General features: G+C 50.7%; 1 protein-coding gene across 1 annotated transcript in view; it reads right to left on the bottom strand.

Annotated features, from left to right (window-relative positions):
• ATG2A (autophagy related 2A) overlaps positions 1-20,006 on the bottom strand; it is a 306,688-nt gene that overhangs the window by 223,258 nt on the left and 63,424 nt on the right. The window contains exon 11 of the mRNA XM_075326760.1: positions 8,839-9,088. Coding sequence (XP_075182875.1) covers positions 8,839-9,088 — 250 coding nt within the window. The remainder of the gene's footprint in view (positions 1-8,838; positions 9,089-20,006) is intronic.

Below are 20,006 nucleotides of genomic sequence, written 5' to 3' on the forward strand. Positions count from 1 at the left end.
GCTCTGGTCGAGTGTGCCTTGATCCCCGGCGGGGGAGGCACCTGAGTACACTGGTAGGCATCGGATATGGCCGACCTAATCCAACGAGCTAGGGTCGGTTTAGAAGCCGAGAGACCCTTGCGCTGACCTGTGGTCAGCACAAAAAGAGAGGTGCACCGCCTAAGAACAGCGGTGCGTGACACATAGATCCGGATCGCCCGCACCAGATGTAAAGTATGCGACGCTTTCTCAAAGCGATGAACAGGAGCCGGACAAAAGGAAGGCAATGAAATGTCCTGGTTAAGGTGGAAAGGAGACACCACCTTAGGGAGAAAGTCCGGAGTCGGACGGAGAACCACCTTGTCTTGATGAAAAACCAAAAAAGGTGACTCCGAAGAGAGCGCAGCCAAATCAGAGACTCTCCTGAGAGAAATTATGGCCACCAGAAAGACAAAGAAACCTCCCTAAGAGGCTCAAAGGGGGGTTTCTGTAAGGCCGTGAGGACCAGATTAAGGTCCCAGGGATCCAAAGGCCGCCGGTAAGGCGGAATGATGTGAGATGCGCCCTGCATGAAGGTGCGCACCTGGGCCAGTCGGGCGATACGCCGCTGGAACAACACTGACAGAGCCGAGACCTGTCCCTTAAGGGAATTGAGGGATAGTCCTAGCTGCAGACTGGACTGTAGAAAGGACAGGATGGTCGGCAAGGAAAAAGGCCAAGGGGCATGGCCGGAAGAACGACACCAGGACAGGAAAATTCTCCAAGTCCCGTGGTAAATTTTGGTCGAGGAAGACTTCCGGGCCTGAGTCATAGTGGAGATGACTTCGGGAGGAATGCCGGAAGCAGTCAGGATCCAGGACTCAAGAGCCACGCCGTCAATCTGAGAGCTGCAGAAATCTGGCGGAAAAACGGACCTTGTGAGAGAAGGTCTGGGCGGTCCGGGAGATGCCACGGCACCTCTACGGACAGACGGAGCAGGTCTGGGTACCAAGCACGCCTGGGCCAGTCTGGAGCAATGAGTATGACCCGACGGCCCTCCATTTTGATCTTGCGCAGGACTCTGGGCAAGAGAGCTAGAGGGGGAAACACGTAAGACAGACGGAACTGGGACCAATCCTGAACCAGCGCGTCCGCTGCAAAGGCCTGAGGATCGTGGGAGCGAGCCACGTAAACCGGGACCTTGTTGTTGTGCCGGGATGCCATTACATCCACTTCCGGAGTGCCCCACTTGCGGCAGATCGACCGGAACACTGCCGGATGCAGAGCCCACTCGCCGTTGTCCACGGTTTGACGGCTGAAATAATCTGCCTCCCAGTTTTCTACGCCTGGGATGTGGACTGCGGATATGGTGGACTTGGAGTCCTCCGTCCACTGAAGGATGCGTTGAACCTCCAACATTGCCAGGCGGCTGCGAGTCCCGCCCTGGTGATTGATGTAGGCAACTGCTGTCGCGTTGTCTGACTGGACTCGAATGTGCTTGCCCGCCAACAGGTGGTGAAAGGCTACGAGAGCTAAGAGCACAGCTCTGATTTCCAGCACATTGATCGAGAGGGCTGATTCGGACGGAGTCCAAGTGCCCTGTGCTCGGTGGTGGAGAAATACTGCTCCCCAGCCGGATAGACTGGCATCCGTGGTGAGGATCACCCAGGACGGGGTCAGGAAGGAGCGTCCCTGAGACAGAGAGAGGGGCCGAAGCCACCACTGAAGAGAGCTCCTGGTCTGTGGCGACAGAGCCACCAACCTGTGCAAGGAAGAAGTCCGCTTGTCCCAACAGCGGAGAATGTCCAGCTGCAGAGAACGCAGATGGAACTGGGCAAAGGGAACCGCTTCCATTGACGCCACCATCTGACCCAGCACCTGCATGAGGTGCCTGATGGAATGACGGCGGGGCCTCAACAGAGAGCGCACCGCCAGATGGAGGGACTGCTGTTTTACTAAGGGCAGCTTGACAAGTGCCGGCAGAGTCTCGAATTGCATCCCTAGGTCCGTGAGTTTTTGGGTCGGGGACTTGGGCAGATTGACAAGCCACCCGAATTGAACAAGAGTGGCGAGAGTGAGCGAGACACTCCGCTGACAGTCTGCCCTGGATGAAGCCTTGACAAGAAGGTCGTCCAGGTAAGGAATCACTGCCAACCCCTGGAGGTGCAGAACCGCAACCACTGCTGCCATGACCTTGGTAAATACTCGAGGGGCCGTGGCTAACCCGAAGGGGAGAGCCACGAATTGGAAATATTCCTCTCCGATTGCAAAACGTAGCCAACGCTGGTGTGAAACTGCAATTGGCACATGCAGATAGGCATCTCTGATGTCGATGGATGCCAGGAAATCTCCTTGGGTCATTGAGGCAATGACTGATCGCAGAGAATCCATGCGAAAATGCCGCACCTGAACATGCTTGTTGAGAAGCTTGAGATCCAGGATGGGCCGGAAGGAACCGTCCTTTTTGGGGACTAGGAAGAGATTTGAGTAAAAACCTCTGAACCGTTCCCTGGCGGGAACCGGTACAATTACTCCGTTGGCCTGCAAGGATGCCACGGCCTGAGAGAAGGCGGCGGCCTTGGAGCAGGGGGGAGTTGACAGAAAAAATCTGTTTGGCGGGCTGGAAGAGAACTCTATCCTGTAGCCGTGGGAGATGATATCCCACACCCACTGATCGGAGACGTGTTGAAACCACACGTCGCCAAAGTGGGAGAGCCTGCCACTGACCAAGGACGTTGCTGGCTCGGCCAGATAGTCTAGAGGAGGCTGCCTTGGTGGCAGCAGCTCCTGCGGACTTTTGTGGACGCGGCTTCTTGCGCCAGGTGGGCTTCTGGTCCTTGGCTGAGTTAGTGGACGAGGCCGAGGGCTTAGAGGACGACCAGTTAGAGGAACGAAAGGAACGAAACCTCGACTGGTTCCTGCCCTGGACAGGTTTCCTGGTTTTAGTCTGTGGCAAGGAAGTACTCTTCCCGCCAGTAGCCTCCTTAATTATTTCATCCAGTTGTTCACCGAACAGCCTGGACCCAGCAAATGGGAGCCCAGCAAGGTACTTCTTTGAGGAAGCATCTGCCTTCCACTCTCGAAGCCACAAGATCCTGCGGATAGCGAGGGAATTAGCGGAGGCCACCGCAGTGCGGTGAGAGGCCTCCAGCATGGCAGACATGGCGTAGGCTGGAAAGGCTGAAGCCTGGGAAGTTAAGGCAACCAATTCAGGCATAGAGTCCCTAGTGAGGGAATGCATCTCCTCTAGGGAAGCAGAGAGGGCTTTGAGAGCCCACACTGCTGCAAAGGATGGGGAGAACGAGGCCCCTGCCGCCTCATAGACAGACTTGGCCAGGAGGTCAACCTGGCGGTCAGTGGGATCCTTAAGTGAGGTGCCATCAGCCACAGATACAACTGTCCGGGCTGAGAGTCTAGACACCGGAGGGTCTACCTTTGGTGAGTGAGCCCACTCCTTGACCACCTCTGGTGGAAAAGGAAAACGGTCATCAGAACCACGCTTTGGGAAGCGTTTGTCAGGACAGGCTCTGGGCTTGGACACAGTGGCTTGAAAACTGGAGTGGTTAAAGAACACACTCCTTGTTCTCTTAGGCAAGGTAAACTGGTGCTTTTCTGCCAGAGAGGGTTGCTCCTCTGATACTGGCGGATTGAGGTCCAGTACAGAATTAATGGACGCAATCAAATCACTAACATCTGCATCACCCTCGGTCAGATCAATGGGGCACATGGAGGTAGCGTTCGAGCCCCCAGTAAAGACATCCTCCTCGTCCTGCGAGTCGGCTCGTGAATCGGAGCCGCGGGACGAGGAAGGAGAGGGGACCCTGCGTCTCCTTTTAGGAGGACGGGGTCTGGGAGCAGATGAAGAATCCTCTGTGAGCTCTGCAGAGCGAGCCGAAGCAGCAGAGGCGCCCTGAGAAGGGGGCTGATGCATGGTCAGCAGAGTCCGGGACAGCTGTCCCATGGAGTCGGCAAAGGACTGGGAGATAGACTTAGAAAACAATTCTACCCAAGCCGGGGGTTCAGCCACCGGGGCCGGAGCAGCCGGAGGGACCACTGGGGAGACTCCAGGCTGAGGCACCACCATGTTAGAGCAGGCATCACAATGAGGATATGTGCTCGGTTCAGGCAGTACGAGCTTACATGCAGTGCATATTGAGTACAGCCTTGCAGCCTTGCTCCTAGTGTGAGACATGCTGCTGAGGTGGGGGCTCTGCAGTAAAGAACACACTCCTTCAGAATGACCCCCAGAGAGTGTATAAGAAGGTCCACAACCAGAGGTTGTGGCTTACCAGACCGTTTTGTGTGCCCTCCGGATCCCACAGCTCGGACCCCCAGACAGGTTGCAGAGATGCAGCAGCCAGCGTCGATCAGTGTGAGAACGCTGATAAAATGGCGCAGGAGTGAGGAGGGGGGGCGGGGCCTAGTCCAAGAGCGGGAACCGGAGGGCCAAGGAGATATACAGGGGAGGGAAACCTCTCCTCAGAGAGGAGTGTCCTCCCCTGTGCTGAACGGCCGGTGGGCGGCGCCGCACTGTCCCTCTGCATGACTGACATGCAGGGGCAGTGAAAACGAAACTAGGCCTCAGGCGAAGCCGGGGCCTAAATTTTACAATGCGGCCGGCGCGCAGGCACCCTCGGCGCGGTTCTCTGGTGAAAACCGGAGAACCGGCCGGAAATGTCACAAAGGTTACATAACACACTCTCCCCAACATTAAAGTGCAAGGGACCCCCTGACAATAACGTCTCAATACTTAGCTTGTGAGACGCAGGGCCAGGTCCCTGAGGGATGAGTGCTCCGTCCGGCAGGGTCCTGAAAGGGCTGCGGATGGAGATCGGTCTCCTGCAAAGCAGTGAGAACCGTGCTGGCTCCCACTTCAAGCCAGAGCCCGAGGGATGGTGAAGGAGCGTGGCATGTAAGGCTCCAGCCTTGAAATCAACCTTAACAACACCGCTGACACAATGGGGTGAGAAGGGACATGCCGGGGGTCCAGCTTGGACCCGCTTTTCTTCAAACTCTTTAAAATCAAAAATCAGATGAGAATGCATGTGTGGATGTGTGCCTCCTGAACACAAAGCATTGAACTGGCTATATTTGGTTATCCAGGGGGTGTATATGCTCGGAGGGAGGAGCTACACTTTTTAGTGTAGTACTTTGTGTGTCCTCCGGAGGCAGAAGCTATACACCCATGGTCTGGGTCTCCCATAGGAACGATAAAGAAAACCTGGTGACAGATTCCCTTTAAGTTATCTTGTTATTCAAGATGTTAAGTAGTTCAGAAAAGCCATTGTCATATACCCTACTATGGAGCCAAAACAGCCTCTCGTTCAGGACTCTCATTTATGGCTTATGAAGAGTAGTTACTAGAATGTATTTAGCCCTGGAGGACCTGCCTTGTCCTGTAATACACAGCCCAGAGACAATGTCATATGCAGGACAGTGCACACAGTGTGACAATATCCACTGTGCAGAGGACAGGGACGTCATCTGCGGGAGTGGCGCTTGTCTCTGCCCGCTGGGTATTCTGACACTGCTCTGTTGTCGGCTTGTTACTGCTGATCTGAACCAACAACAGAGCGCGCTTGTCATTGTGCACACTGGACATGAGCTAACCCTGAAGCGAGCTTCTCTGATGACGCTTCGTCTCAGGGAGAGGGCAGGGGCTGCAGCATCTACCCTCCATGACGCTTTGTTTGAGTATCCCAGCATGCACTGCCATTCTCAAACAAAGCATCATCAAAAAGGAAGTAGGTAAAAAAAAAAAATTAGAAAATTATTTAGGGGAAGAAAAAAAAAGGGAACTTTTAAAGCAAATATATTAGAAAATAATTTAGATTATGGATTTAGAATAAAAATGACTTTGCTTTGGGACCACTCCTTTAATTTCAGTTATATAGAAGAGGCTGGCCACTTACTGGCCAAATTTCTACAATTCACTAAACTGTTGTATTCTGACTTAATAATGACCCCATGGCATACCTTGCTGTATTTTATGTAGTGGCATAACTAGAGTTTGATGGGCCCCGGTGCCAAGTTTGGACCTGGACCACAACCCCACGAACCATACGCCGACACTCGGGGTACATGATAATGACGCTGACACTCAGGGTCCGGGATAGTGTCGCAGGCACTTGGCTCTTTCCCTCAGCACCCATGTTTCCCATGATCTGAAATCCCTCTCTTTATCATCACCCAGCTTTCCTATTTTCTGATATCCATCTTGTCCTCAACACACAGCCTCCCCATGCTCTGCTATATATCTTTTGCTCAGCACCCAGCTTTCCCATGCTCTGCTATACATCTTTCCATCAGCACGCAGCTTTCCCATGCTCTGATATCCATCTTTCCCTCAGCACACAGCTTTCCCATGCTCTGCTATACATCTTTCCCTCAGCATGCAGCTTTCCCATGCTCTGCTATACATCTTTCCCTCAGTATACAGCTTCCCCATGCTCTGCTATACATCTTTCCCTCAGTATGTAGCTTCCCCATGCTCTGCTATACATCTTTCCCTCAGCATACACTTTCCCATGCTCTGCTATACATCTTTCCCTCAGTACGTAGCTTCCCCATACTCTGATATACATCTTGTCCTCAGCACCCAGCTTCCCCATGCTCTGATATACATCTTGTCCTCAGCACACAGCTTCCCCATGCTCTGCTATACATCTTTCCCTCAGTATGCAGCTTCCCCATGCTCTGCTATACATCTTTCCCTCAGTATGTAGCTTCCCCATGCTCTGCTATACATCTTTCCCTCAGCATACACTTTCCCATGCTCTGCTATACATCTTTCCCTCAGCATACACTTTCCCATGCTCTGCTATACATCTTTCCCTCAGTACGTAGCTTCCCCATGCTCTGATATACATCTTTCCCTCAGCACCCAGCTTCCCCATGCTCTGCTATACATCTTTCCCTCAGCACCCAGCTTCCCCATGCTCTGATATACATCTTGTCCTCAGCACACAGCTTCCCCATGCTCTGCTATACATCTTTCCCTCAGTATGCAGCTTCCCCATGCTCTGATATACATCTTGTCCTCAGCACCCAGCTTCCCCATGCTCTGATATAAATCTTTCCCTCAGCACCCAGCTTCCCCATGCTCTGATATAAATCTTGTCCTCAGCACCCAGCTTCCCCATGCTCTGATATAAATCTTTCCCTCAGCACCCAGCTTCCCCATGCTCTGATATACATCTTGTCCTCAGCACCCAGCTTCCCCATGCTCTGCTATACATCTTTCCCTCAGCACCCAGCTTCCCCATGCTCTGATATAAATCTTGTCCTCAGCACCCAGCTTCCCCATGCTCTGCTATACATCTTTCCCTCAGCACCCAGCTTCCCCATGCTCTGCTATACATCTTTCCCTCAGTACGTAGCTTCCCCATGCTCTGATATACATCTTGTCCTCAGCACACAGCTTCCCCATGCTCTGCTATACATCTTTCCCTCAGCATACACTTTCCCATGCTCTGCTATACATCTTTCCCTCAGCATACACTTTCCCATGCTCTGCTATACATCTTTCCCTCAGTACGTAGCTTCCCCATGCTCTGATATACATCTTTCCCTCAGCACCCAGCTTCCCCATGCTCTGCTATACATCTTTCCCTCAGTACGTAGCTTCCCCATGCTCTGATATACATCTTGTCCTCAGCACCCAGCTTTCCCATGCTCTGATATAAATATTTCCCTCAGCACCCAGCTTCCCCATGCTCTGATATACATCTTTCCCTCAGCACACAGCTTCCCCATGCTCTGCTATACATCTTTCCCTCAGCATACACTTTCCCATGCTCTGCTATACATCTTTCCCTCAGCATACACTTTCCCATGCTCTGCTATACATCTTGTCCTCAGCACCCAGCTTCCCCATGCTCTGATATACATCTTTCCCTCAGCATTGTACAGCAAAGCATGGGAAAGCTGGGTGCTGAGGGAAAGAGCCTTTTTCCTTCAACACAAAAATTTCCCTTCGCATGCTTTTATCTTTGTCACGCCTTGTACATACCGTGTTTCCCCGAAAGTAAGACAGTGTCTTACATTCTTTTTACCCCCAAAAGTGCCACTATGTCTTACTTTCGGGGTATGTCTTATATTGGAAAAAATCCCACAGCAATCGCAGCAAGTCTCCATGCAATGTACCGTATGGGGACTTGCCGCGATTGCGCCCTAAGTGTACCGCAAGTTAAGGAAACAACCACCAGCGGCTGCACATGAGGGCACTGAGGCTGCGTGATTTTGTATGTTGTCCATGGTCCTGATGGACCATGGACAACATTACTGCAACATTTCAACATTTCTCGGTAGCCGAGTGTTCAGCTGAGCGCCAGACCGCCGGCATGTGTCAGCTCTCAGCTGAGCGCTAAGCCGCTGGCATGTCAGGGCACTCAGCTGAGCGCTCGGCCGCCGGCATGTCAGGGCGCTCAGCTGAGCGCTCGGCCGCCGGCATGTCAGGGCGCTCAGCTGAGCGCTCGGTCGCCGGCATGTCAGGGCGCTCAGCTGAGCGCTCAGCCGCTGTAACTGTACTGTAAAGAAGAAAAACAAATACATTTTTACTACGTCTTACTTTCGGGGTACATCTTACATTAGCCGACCCCCCCAAAACCCCCACTACGTCTTACTATCGGGGGTGTCTTACTATCGGGGAAACACGGTAGCTCTCTAAATACTATAATGGCCCCCACATAGCCGGCTGCTTCTCTGCAGGGTGGGTGCTGGGCCCGGTCGCAATCACTGTGATCGTTATCATTACGCCCTGATTTTATGGCTTCTGCTAGCCATTTATACATCAAAACACCAATAAGTGTGAAAATTGCAATAATGTTAGGATTTTCAGGCTTTCCATGTAATTACCAACACAATGTAATGTCTTCTTACCGGACATTGCTCAGCTGACAAGCCCTTAGAAAATGCCCCCGTAGGTGACCAAAGTCGCGTCCACTGAAGGCTGCATCTTTGAAATACCCAAGTTCCTTGAAAAAGTTGTTTGCGGCTTCTCTACAGGCGGGGTCCTGTGGATTAGTGGCATCCGCAGGGATATGCGGCACAGTGACGGTAAGACCACCCACGGTCAGCTTCAGCAGCATCTCAGGTTTGAGAGGCTCCAGAGGAGATGAGGACTGTTTACCTGCCAAACAGTAAATAACTAAGGTGTGTAATTCAGAAACTAAACATTTATGAGTTTGCTTAATTCAGACCCTTTTTCATTTTTAATGATTCACAAACATGAAGCAATGGATTTTTGAGCCACAGTGACACTAAGTGGCCAAATTATGGTACTGCATGTGCGAAATATTACTAGTCATATGAAAAGCAAGTACTTGTAAATCCAACACAGCCATGTGTACTCGTGTGTACTAAAGGATTCTCAATTTCTTTAATGGTTATAATTACTTTTACAAAAAAGCAATTTTGGAATTTACCTCTTACTAAAATTCCTATGTATCCTCAATAATGGAGGAATTATTTAAGTTTGGAGTTTACTACACATTTCCAAGGCTACAGGCCACTGCTGCAATCTTACCAGTGGTGGCCGGTATCCCAGACATAAAGCACAGTGCTTACAAGTTCTGTGCTATAGAGTTTGTAAGCGTGTATCTAAAGATAGATCGATTGATGGATCCGGCCAGCTTCAGTGACCCAAAAATCCTCCGATATTGCAGAAGGAAAGTCGTGTCTGGTTGCATCGTCAGTGAGTGCCCACTTCAGGTCACATGATGCACCCACACTATTGGCTTGAACACTCAAAAAGAAGGGAATTTTGTTTACTTACCGTAAATTCCTTTTCTTCTAGCTCCAATTGGGAGACCCAGACAGTGGGTGTATAGCTACTGCCTCTGGAGGCCGCACAAAGAACTACACTTAAAAGTGTAAGGCCCCTCCCCTTCTGGCTATACACCCTCCCGTAGGAGTACGGATTCCTCAGTTTTAGTACCAAAGCAAGAAGGAGGAAAGCCAATAACAGTTTCAAAAACAAATTCAATCCGATAACAAGATCGGAGAACTTAAGAAACAACATGAACAACATGTGCACCCGAAAAACGAAACCCTAAGAACAAATAGGGCGGGTGCTGGGTCTCCCAATTGGAGCTAGAAGAAAAGGAATTTACGGTAAGTAAACAAAATTCCCTTCTTCTTTTTCGCTCCTAATTGGGAGACCCAGACAGTGGGACGTCCAAAAGCAGTCCCTGGGTGGGTAAAAAGATACCACATGAACGGGCTGTCAGACAGCCTCTTCCGACAGGTGGGCCACCGCCGCCTGAAGGACCTGTCTACCTAGGCTGGCATCTGCCGAAGCGTAGGTATGCACTTGATAGTGTTTGGTAAACGTGTGCAGACTCGACCAGGTAGCCGCCTGGCACACTTGCTGAGCCGTAGCCTGATGCCGCAATGCCCAGGACGCACCCACGGCTCTGGTAGAATGGGCCTTCAGTCCAGATGGGATCGGAAGCCCAGCAGAACGGTATGTGTGAAGAATTGGTTCCTTGATCCACCGCGCCAGGGTGGATTTGGAAGCTTGCGATCCCTTATGCTGACCAGCGACTAGGACAAAGAGCGCATCAGAACGGCGTAGAGACGCCGTGCGAGAAATGTAAATCCTGAGTGCTCTCACCAGGTCCAACAGATGTAAACCCTTTTCAAATTGGTGAACTGGATGCGGACACAAAGATGGCAAAGTGATATCCTGATTGAGATGAAAGGAAGAAACCACCTTGGGAGAAAACTCTGGAATTGGACGCAGTACTACCTTGTCTTGGTGAAACACCAGGAAGGGAGATTTGCAAGATAACGCCGCTAGCTCGGACACTCTTCGAAGAGACGTGACCGCCACAAGAAAAACTACCTTTTGTGAAAGCCGAGAAAGGGGAACCTCTTTCAAAGGCTCGAAAGGCGGCTTCTGGAGAGCAATGAGAACCTTGTTCAGATCCCAGGGTTCCAATGGCCGTCTGTAAGGAGGAACGATATGACAAACTCCTTGGAGAAACGTGCGTACTTTAGAAAGCCGTGCCAAGCGCTTCTGAAAGAATACGGATAGCGCGGAGACTTGACCCTTAAGCGAGCTAAGCGACAAACCTTTTTCCAACCCAGACTGCAGGAAGGAAAGAAAAATTGGCAATGCAAATGGCCAGGGAGAAAACCCTTGAGCCAAGCACCACGCTAAGAATATCTTCCACGTCCTGTGATAGATCTTAGCTGAGGATGGTTTTCTAGCCTGTCTCATTGTGGCAACAACTTCATGAGATAAACCTGAGGCCGCTAGGATCCAGGACTCAATGGCCACACAGTCAGGTTCAGGGCCGCAGAATTCAGATGGAAAAACGGCCCTTGAGACAGCAAATCTGGACGGTTTGGTAGTGTCCACGGTTGGCCTACCGTGAGATGCCACAGATCCGGGTACCACGACCTTCTTGGCCAATCTGGAGCGACGAGTATGGCTCGATGGCAGTCGGACTTGATTTTCCGGAGAACTCTGGGTAACAATGCTAGAGGTGGGAACACATAGGGGAGTCGGAATTGCGACCAATCCTGAACCAAGGCGTCTGCCGCCAGCGCTCGGTGATCGTGAGACCGTGCCATGAAAACTGGGACCTTGTTGTTGTGCCGTGACGCCATCAGATCGACGTCCGGCGTCCCCCAGCGGCAACAGATCTGCTGAAACACGTCCGGGTGAAGGGACCATTCTCCTGCGTCCATGCCCTGGCGACTGAGAAAGTCTGCTTCCCAGTTTTCCACGCCTGGGATGTGAACTGCGGATATGGTGGACGCTCTGCTTTCCACCCACGTCAAAATCCGCTGGACTTCTTGAAAAGCTTGGCGACTGCGTGTTCCCCCTTGGTGGTTGATGTACGCCACCGCCGTGGAATTGTCCGACTGAATCCGAATCTGCTTGCCTTCCAGCCATTGTTGGAAGGCTCGCAGGGCAAGATAGATTGCTCTGATTTCCAGAACATTGATCTGCAGGGTGGACTCTTCCTGAGTCCACGTCCCCTGAGCCCTGTGGTGGAGAAACACCGCTCCCCACCCTGATAGGCTCGCATCCGTCGTGACCACTGCCCAGGACGGGGGAAGGAACGACTTTCCCTGTGACAATGAGGTGGGGAGAAGCCACCAACGCAGAGAGTCCTTGGCAGTCTGAGAGAGGGAGACAGTCCTGTCGAGGGACGTCGATTTCCCATCCCATTGGCGTAGAATGTCCCATTGTAGAGGGCGCAGATGAAACTGCGCGAACGGGACTGCCTCCATTGCTGCTACCATCTTTCCTAGGAAATGCATGAGGCGCCTCAGTGAGTGCGACTGGCTCTGAAGGAGAGATTGCACTCCAGTCCGTAGCGAGCACTGCTTGTCCAGTGGAAGCCTCACTATCGCTGAGAGAGTATGAAACTCCATGCCAAGATAAGTCAGAGATTGGGTCGGGGTTAGATGAGACTTTGGAAAGTTGATAATCCACCCGAAACTCTGGAGAGTGTCTAGTGCCACCTTCAGACTGTGTTGGCATGCCTCTTGAGAGGGTGCCTTTATAAGCAGGTCGTCTAGATACGGGATGACCGAGTGACCCTGCGAGTGCAGAACAGCTACTACTGCTGCCATGACTTTGGTGAAGACCCGGGGGGCTGTTGCCAGACCGAAAGGTAACGCTACGAACTGTAGGTGTTCGTCGTGTATGACGAAGCGTAGGAAACGCTGATGCTCTGGTGCAATCGGCACGTGGAGATACGCATCTTTGATATCTATTGATGCTAGAAAATCTCCTTGAGACATTGAGGCTATGACGGAGCGTAGGGATTCCATCCGGAACCTCCTGACTTTTACGTGTCTGTTGAGCAACTTTAGATCCAGGACGGGTCGATACGATCCGTCCTTTTTTGGGACCACAAACAGATTGGAGTAAAAACCGTGACCTTGTTCCTGAAGAGGGACGGAGGTCACCACTCCTTCCGCCTTTAGAGCGGCCACCGCCTGCAACAGAGCATCGGCTCGGTCTGGTGGTGGAGAAGTTCTGAAGAAACGAGTTGGCGGACGAGAACTGAACTCTATCCTGTACCTGTGAGACAGAATATCCCTCACCCAACGGTCTTTGACGCGTGACAGCCAAATGTCGCCAAAGTGGGAAAGCCTCCCACCGACCGCGGGTGTGGGAATCGGAGACCGCAAGTCAGGAGGACGCCGTCTTGGCAACGGTTCCTCCGGCTGTCCTTTTTGGGCGTGACTGAGACCTCCAAGAATCTGAGCGTCTCTGGTCTTTTTGAGTCTTTTTTGACGAGGCGAATTGGGACCTGCCCGGTCCTCGAAAGGACCGATAACCAGACTGACCCTTCCTCTGTTGGGGTTTGTTTTGTCTGTGTTGCGGTAAGGATGAGTCCTTACCCTTGGAGTGTTTGATGATTTCATCCAAACGCTCTCCAAACAATCGGTCACGAGAAAAAGGCAAATTGGTTAAGCACTTCTTGGAATGAGAATCTGCTTTCCAATGTCTCAACCACAGGGCCCTACGCAAAACAACGGAGTTGGCTGACGCCACTGCCGTGCGGCTTGTAGCGTCAAGAACAGCATTAATCGCGTACGACGCGAATGCCGCCATTTGCGAGGTCAATGGTGCTACCTGCGGGGCAAATGCACGTGTGACTGACTCGACACGCGCAAGCCCGGCTGAGATAGCTTGGAGTGCCCATACGGCCGCAAAAGAAGGCGCTAATGACGCTCCAATCGCTTCATAGATGGATTTCAGCCAGAGCTCCATCTGCCTGTCAGTGGCATCTTTAAGTGCCGCTCCATCTTCAACTGCAACCAAGGATCTAGCTGCAAGCCTGGAAATTGGAGGATCCACTTTTGGACACTGGGTCCAACCCTTGACCACCTCAGGGGGAAAAGGGTAGCGTGTATCTTTAAGCCGTTTAGGAAAACGCCTTTCAGGATAAGCGTGGGGTTTCTGGATTGCGTCTCTAAAGTCAGCGTGGTCCAGAAAAGTGCTTAATGTACGCTTAGGGTATCTGAAATGGATTCTCTCGTGCTGCGAAGCTGACTCCTCTACAAGAGGAGCTGGTGGGGAAATATTTAACATCTTATTGATGTTAAATATAAGATCATTAACTATGGCGTCACCATCTGGTGTATCTAGATTGAGAGCGGTCCCAGGATCAGAATCCTGATCAGTTACGTCCGCCTCATCACCCATAGATTCATCTCGCTGGGATCCTGACCATTGAGATGAATGTGAAGGCCCGTCATAGCGAGCCCACTTAGGCTGCCCGGGGCCATCGTCCGAGTCAGAGTCTTCACCCTGAGGTGTATATGCCCGTCCCGGAGCTTGGAGGTAATTCAGCTGAGGGGGACCAGGGGGCAATGATTGCACAGTGTCCGTGGCCTGAAGTACAGGCCTAGCTCGCAATGTGTCAAGAATTTGTGACATAGTGAGAGACATTCTGTCAGCAAAAGCTGCAAACTCAGTTCCTGTCACCTGGACAGCATTCACAGGTGGTACACCCTGGGTCACGTCCAGCAGAGGTCCCGACTGTGCAAGCGCCGCAGGGGCCGAGCACTGCACACAATGGGGGTCCGTGGAGCCTGCCGGTAGAAAAGTCCCACATGCGGTGCAGGAAGCATATAATGTCTGTGCCTTGGCACCCTTGCGTTTTACGGACGACATGCTGCTGGCTCTCTGCAATGTGAGAGAGTCTATAGCCAAAGGGCGACCAGCGCTATGTAATACCAAGTATTTGTAGAAACAAAATACTAAGAATACTACTGGCACAAGAGGGGGTGAGCCCTGAGGGCTGCTTACCGCCCGCTGAATAGCGGGTAAGAGGCGCAGAATTCCTTGTCTGGGTCTCCCCGGCTCCCCTCTGCAGCTCAGCGTGTCAGCAGGAATGGCTGCCGGCGTCTGTGGAGAGGGGCGGTCCGTGGGAGTTTCCAAACAAAAGTGCGGGAAACAGTGTCCCCTCTGTGCCGATTGTGAGGGCTGGAGTATGTAAAAACGACTCCAGCCCTCGGCGCTGATGCACTGGCCAGCGTCCCGCCCCTCTCCTGACTGGCAGGTCTGGGGGCGGGAACGAACGGAAGCAGGCCGCAAAAGCCGGGGACTCGAGTTATCAGCGCGGCCGCCGTAAAAGCGCGGGCCGCGCTGAAGTCCCCGGCGCACCACAAGTGCCAGCCGCGCCGCAGTCCCAGCGGCCGGCGCGACCGATTCCCAGAAGTGGCCAGCGTCCCGCCCCTCTCCTGACTGGCAGGTCTGGGGGCGGGAACGAACGGAAGCAGGCCGCAAAAGCCGGGGACTCGAGTTATCAGCGCGGCCGCCGTAAAAGCGCGGGCCGCGCTGAAGTCCCCGGCGCACCACAAGTGCCAGCCGCGCCGCAGTCCCAGCGGCCGGCGCGACCGATTCCCAGAAGTGTGCCTGCTTCAGCGAAGCTGAATGAGGCCATGGCACAAGCGCCGTAGCGCTGATGTCCCCCGGCGCACTACAACACCCAGCATGCTGCGGTGTGAGCGCCAAATGCACGGGGACACAGAGTACCTTGAGGAAGCAGGGCCATGTCCCTGATGTACTCCGCTCCATCCAGCATCTTCTCCAGGGGCTGTAGATGGAGCACGGTCTCAGTGCCTGGAGACCAGTAAATCCCACTTCACCCAGAGCCCTGTAAAAAGGGATGGGGAAGGAATCAGCATGTGGGCTCCTGCCGCCGTACCCGCAATGGGTACCTCAACCTTACAAACACCTCCGACATACAGTGGGGTGAGAAGGGAGCATGCTGGGAGCCCTGTATGGGCCCTCTTTTCTTCCATCCGACATAGTCAGCAGCTGCTGCTGACTAAAAACAATGGAGCTATGCGTGCGTGTCTGACCTCCTGCGCACAAAGCTAAAACTGAGGAATCCGTACTCCTACGGGAGGGTGTATAGCCAGAAGGGGAGGGGCCTTACACTTTTAAGTGTAGTTCTTTGTGCGGCCTCCAGAGGCAGTAGCTATACACCCACTGTCTGGGTCTCCCAATTAGGAGCGAAAAAGAAATTAGGAGTGCACCCCCACTTCCCGAAAAGCACAAAGACAAGAGGCAGTGGAAATAGAAGATATGACAACCCATAATTTATATATATTATATATATATTATATATATTATATATATATATATATATATTTATATTCAGAACCCTTTAAATTTTTCACTCTTTGTTCCATTGCAGCCATTTTTTTGCAAATTTATTGAACAAGAGAAACTGAAATATCACATGGTCATGAGTATTCAGACCCTTTGCACAGACTCTCATATGCAAGTCACACGCTGTCTATTTCCTGGTAATCCTCCTTGAGATGGTTCTACTCCTTCATTGGAGTCCAGTTGTGTTTAATTAAACGGATAGGACGTGATTTGGAAAGGCGCAAACCTATATAAAGACCTGACAGCTCACAGTGCATGCCACACCAAATGAGAATCATGAGGTCAAAGGAACTGCCCAAGGAGCTCAGAGACAGAATGTGGCAAGGCACAGATCTGGCCAAGGTTACAAAAGAATTTCTGCAGTACTCAAGGTTCCTAAGAGCACAGTGGCCTCCATAATCCTTAATGGAAGAAGCTTGGGACCCACAGAACTCTTCCTAGACCTGGCCGTCCAGCCAAACTGACCAATCATGGGAGAAGAGCCTGGGTGGGAGAGGTAAAGAAGAACCCCATGATCACTGTGGCTGAGCTCCAGAGATGCAGTAGGGAGATGGGAGAAAGTTCCACAAAGTCACCTATCACTGCAGCCTTCCACCAGTCAGACCTTTAAGGCAGAGTGGCCCAACAGAAGCCTCTCCTCAGTGTGAGACATATGAAAGCCCGCATAGAGTTTGCAAAAAAAACACATGAAGGTGCGGATGGCGCCATTCCTTGCAAGAGGAGATGTTAACAGGTTAGTTTAACCCCTTTAGGACGAAGCCAGTTTTGTACTTAATGCCCAGGCCATTTTTTGCAATTCTGACCAGTGTCACTTTATGAGGTCATAACTCTGGAACGCTTCAACGGATCCCAATGATTCTGACATTGTTTTTTCGTGACATATTGTACTTCATGATAGTTATAAATTTAGAACGATATTTTTTGCTTTTATTTGTGAAAAAATCGGAAATTTGATGAAAATTTTGAAAATTTTGCAATTTTCAAACTTTTAATTTTTATGCCCTTAACCCAGAGAGTTATGTCACACAAAACAGTTAATAAATAACATTTCCCACATGTCTACTTTACATTAGCGCAATTTCTGAAACAAAATGTTTTGGGGTTAGGAAGTTAGAAGGGGTCAAAGTTCATCTGCAATTTCCCATTTTTTCAACAAAATTCACAAAACCATTTTTTTAGGGACCACATCACATTTGAAGTGACTTTGAGAGGCCTAAGTGACAGAAAATACCTAAAAGTGACACCATTCTCAAAACAGCACCCCTCAAAGTACTCAAAACCACATCCAAGAAGTTTATTAACCCTTCAGGTGCTTCACAGGAACTAAAGCAAAGTGGAATGAAAAAAAGCAAAAAATAAAATTTTACCTAAAATGTTGCTCTACCCCAAATTTATTCACTTTTAGAAGAAATAACACAACAAAATGAACCCCAAAACATGTTACCCACTTTCTTATGAATGCGCCAATACCCCACATGTGGTCAGAAACCTTTGTTTGGACAAATGGGAGGGCTCGGAACAGAAGGAGCAATATTTGAATTTTGGAAAGCAAATTTGGCTGAAATAGATTGCGGGCACCATGTTGCAATTACATGTCCGCTAAGGTACCTAAACAGCAGAAACCCCTTACAAGTGACACCATTTTGGAAACTAGACCCCTTAAGGCTTCTATCTAGGGGTATAGTGAGCATTTTGGATCCACAGGTACTTCACAGATTTTGATAACGTTACGTTGTCACATTGAAAATTTTCATTTTTTTCTCAAAAATGTTGCTTTAGCATCAATTTTTTCACTTTTTCAAGAGGTAATTCCAAAAATTTGACCCCAATGTTTGTTACCCACTTTTTTATGAGCGCGGTGATACCTCACTTGTGGTCTGAAACCTTTGTTTGGAGAAATGGGAGGGCTTGGAACGGAAGGAGCAATATTTGAATTTTGGAAAGGAAATTTGGCTGAAAAAGATTGCGGGCACCATGTCGCATTTGGAGGACCCCTAAGGTACGTAAACAGCAAAAAAACACCACAAGTGACCCCATATTGGAAACTAGGCCCCTCAAGGAATTTATCTTGATGTTTGGTGAGTACCCTGAACCCCCAGGTGCTTTACAGAAGTTTATAACGTTGAGCCATGAAAATAAAAAAATAAAATTTTACCACAAAATTGTTACTTCAACCAGGTAGCTTTTTTTTTCACAAGGGTAACAGGAAAAAAATCACCATGAAATTTATTGCGCAATTTCTCCTGAGTTTGTTGATATCTTGTATGTGGTGGAAATCAACTGTTTGGGCACACTACAGGGCTCAGAAGAGAAGGAGTGTAATTTGACTGCAAAATTGGCTGGAATCAATAGCGGACGCCATGTTGCATTAGGAGAACCCCTGAGGTGCCTAAGCAGTGGAGGTCCCCCACAAGTGACCCCATTCTGGAAATAAGACCCCTCAAGGCTTTAATCTAGGTGTATATTGAGCATTTTGAATCCACGAATACTTCACAGAATTTGATAAGCTTAGGTTGCCATATTGAAATTTTCATTTTTTTCACAAAAATGTTGATTTAGCGACACATTTTTCACTTTTTCAAGAGGCAACAACAAAACGTGTACCCCACAGGTTGTTATCTAATTTCTTGTGAGCGCAGGGATACCCCATATGTGGCCAAAAACCTTTGTTTGGATAAATGGGAGGGCTTGGAATGGAAGGAGCACCATTTGAATTTTGGAAAAGTTGAAGTAAATTGCGCGCACCATGTCACATTAGCAGGGCCCCTTGGGCACCTATACATCAGAAACCCCCCACAAGTGACCTCATTTTGGAAACTGGACCCCTTAAGGATTTTATTCAGGAGTATAGTAAACATTTTGAATCCACAGGTACTTCACAAAACTGTTGCTGTAGCAACAAATTTCTCACTGTTAAGGGGGCTTTACACGCTGCGACATCGCTAATGCGGAGTCGTTAGGGTCACGGAATTGGTGATGCACATCCGGCCGCATTAGCGATGTTGCTGCGTGTGACACCGATGAGCGATTTTGCATCGTTGCAAAAACGTGCAAAATCGCTCATCGGTGACATGGGGGTCCATTCTCGATTATCGTTACAGCAGCAGTAACGATGTAGTTCGTCGCTCCTGCGGCAGCACACATCGCTATGTGTGACGCCGCAGGAACGAGGAACCTCTCCTTACCTGCCTCCCGGCCGCTATGAGGAAGGAAGGAGGTGGGCGGGATGTTCCGGCCACTCATCTCCGCCCCTCCGCTTCTATTGGGCGGCCGCTCAGTGACGTCACTGTGACGCCACACGGACCGCCCCCTTAGCAAGGAGGCGGTTCGCCGGTCACAGCGATGTCGCCGGGCAGGTAAGTATGTGTGACGCATCTGCGCGATGTTGTGCGGCACGGGCAACGATTTGCCCATGTCGCACAACAGATGGGGGCGGGTACCCACGCTAGCGATATCGGGACCGATATCGCAGTGTGTAAAGCGGCCTTTAGGCTATGTGGCCATGATCCAGCGACACGGCGTCTAGTACACAGTGTCAGCCTCCTGCAGAAATGTGAGTGTTGTCCACGGGAGAACGCAGCTGCCCATGCCCACGATTTGGGTTCAGGCTGCTGTGGACTTTAGTTCTATTCTACCTGCAGAGAACACTCATCTCCGCAGCATAAATTGACATGCTGAGGCTCGGGAAGCTGCGCCACAGGTCGATTTATGCTGCGGAGAAAAGAAACACAGTGGGCACGGGATTTCTAAAAATCCTGCCACTGTGCTTCTACTGCACAACGCAGCGTTATGGACGCAGGGAAAACACTCTGCGTCCAAAACGTTGCAAACCCTGATTGTGGGCACACAGCGTAAAATGCTACAATGGATGAATGGATAGATGTCAAACATATAT

The sequence above is a fragment of the Anomaloglossus baeobatrachus genome, chromosome 10, assembly GCF_048569485.1.
Source record: "Anomaloglossus baeobatrachus isolate aAnoBae1 chromosome 10, aAnoBae1.hap1, whole genome shotgun sequence".
In the NCBI taxonomy this organism is placed as follows: Eukaryota; Metazoa; Chordata; class Amphibia; order Anura; family Aromobatidae; genus Anomaloglossus; species Anomaloglossus baeobatrachus.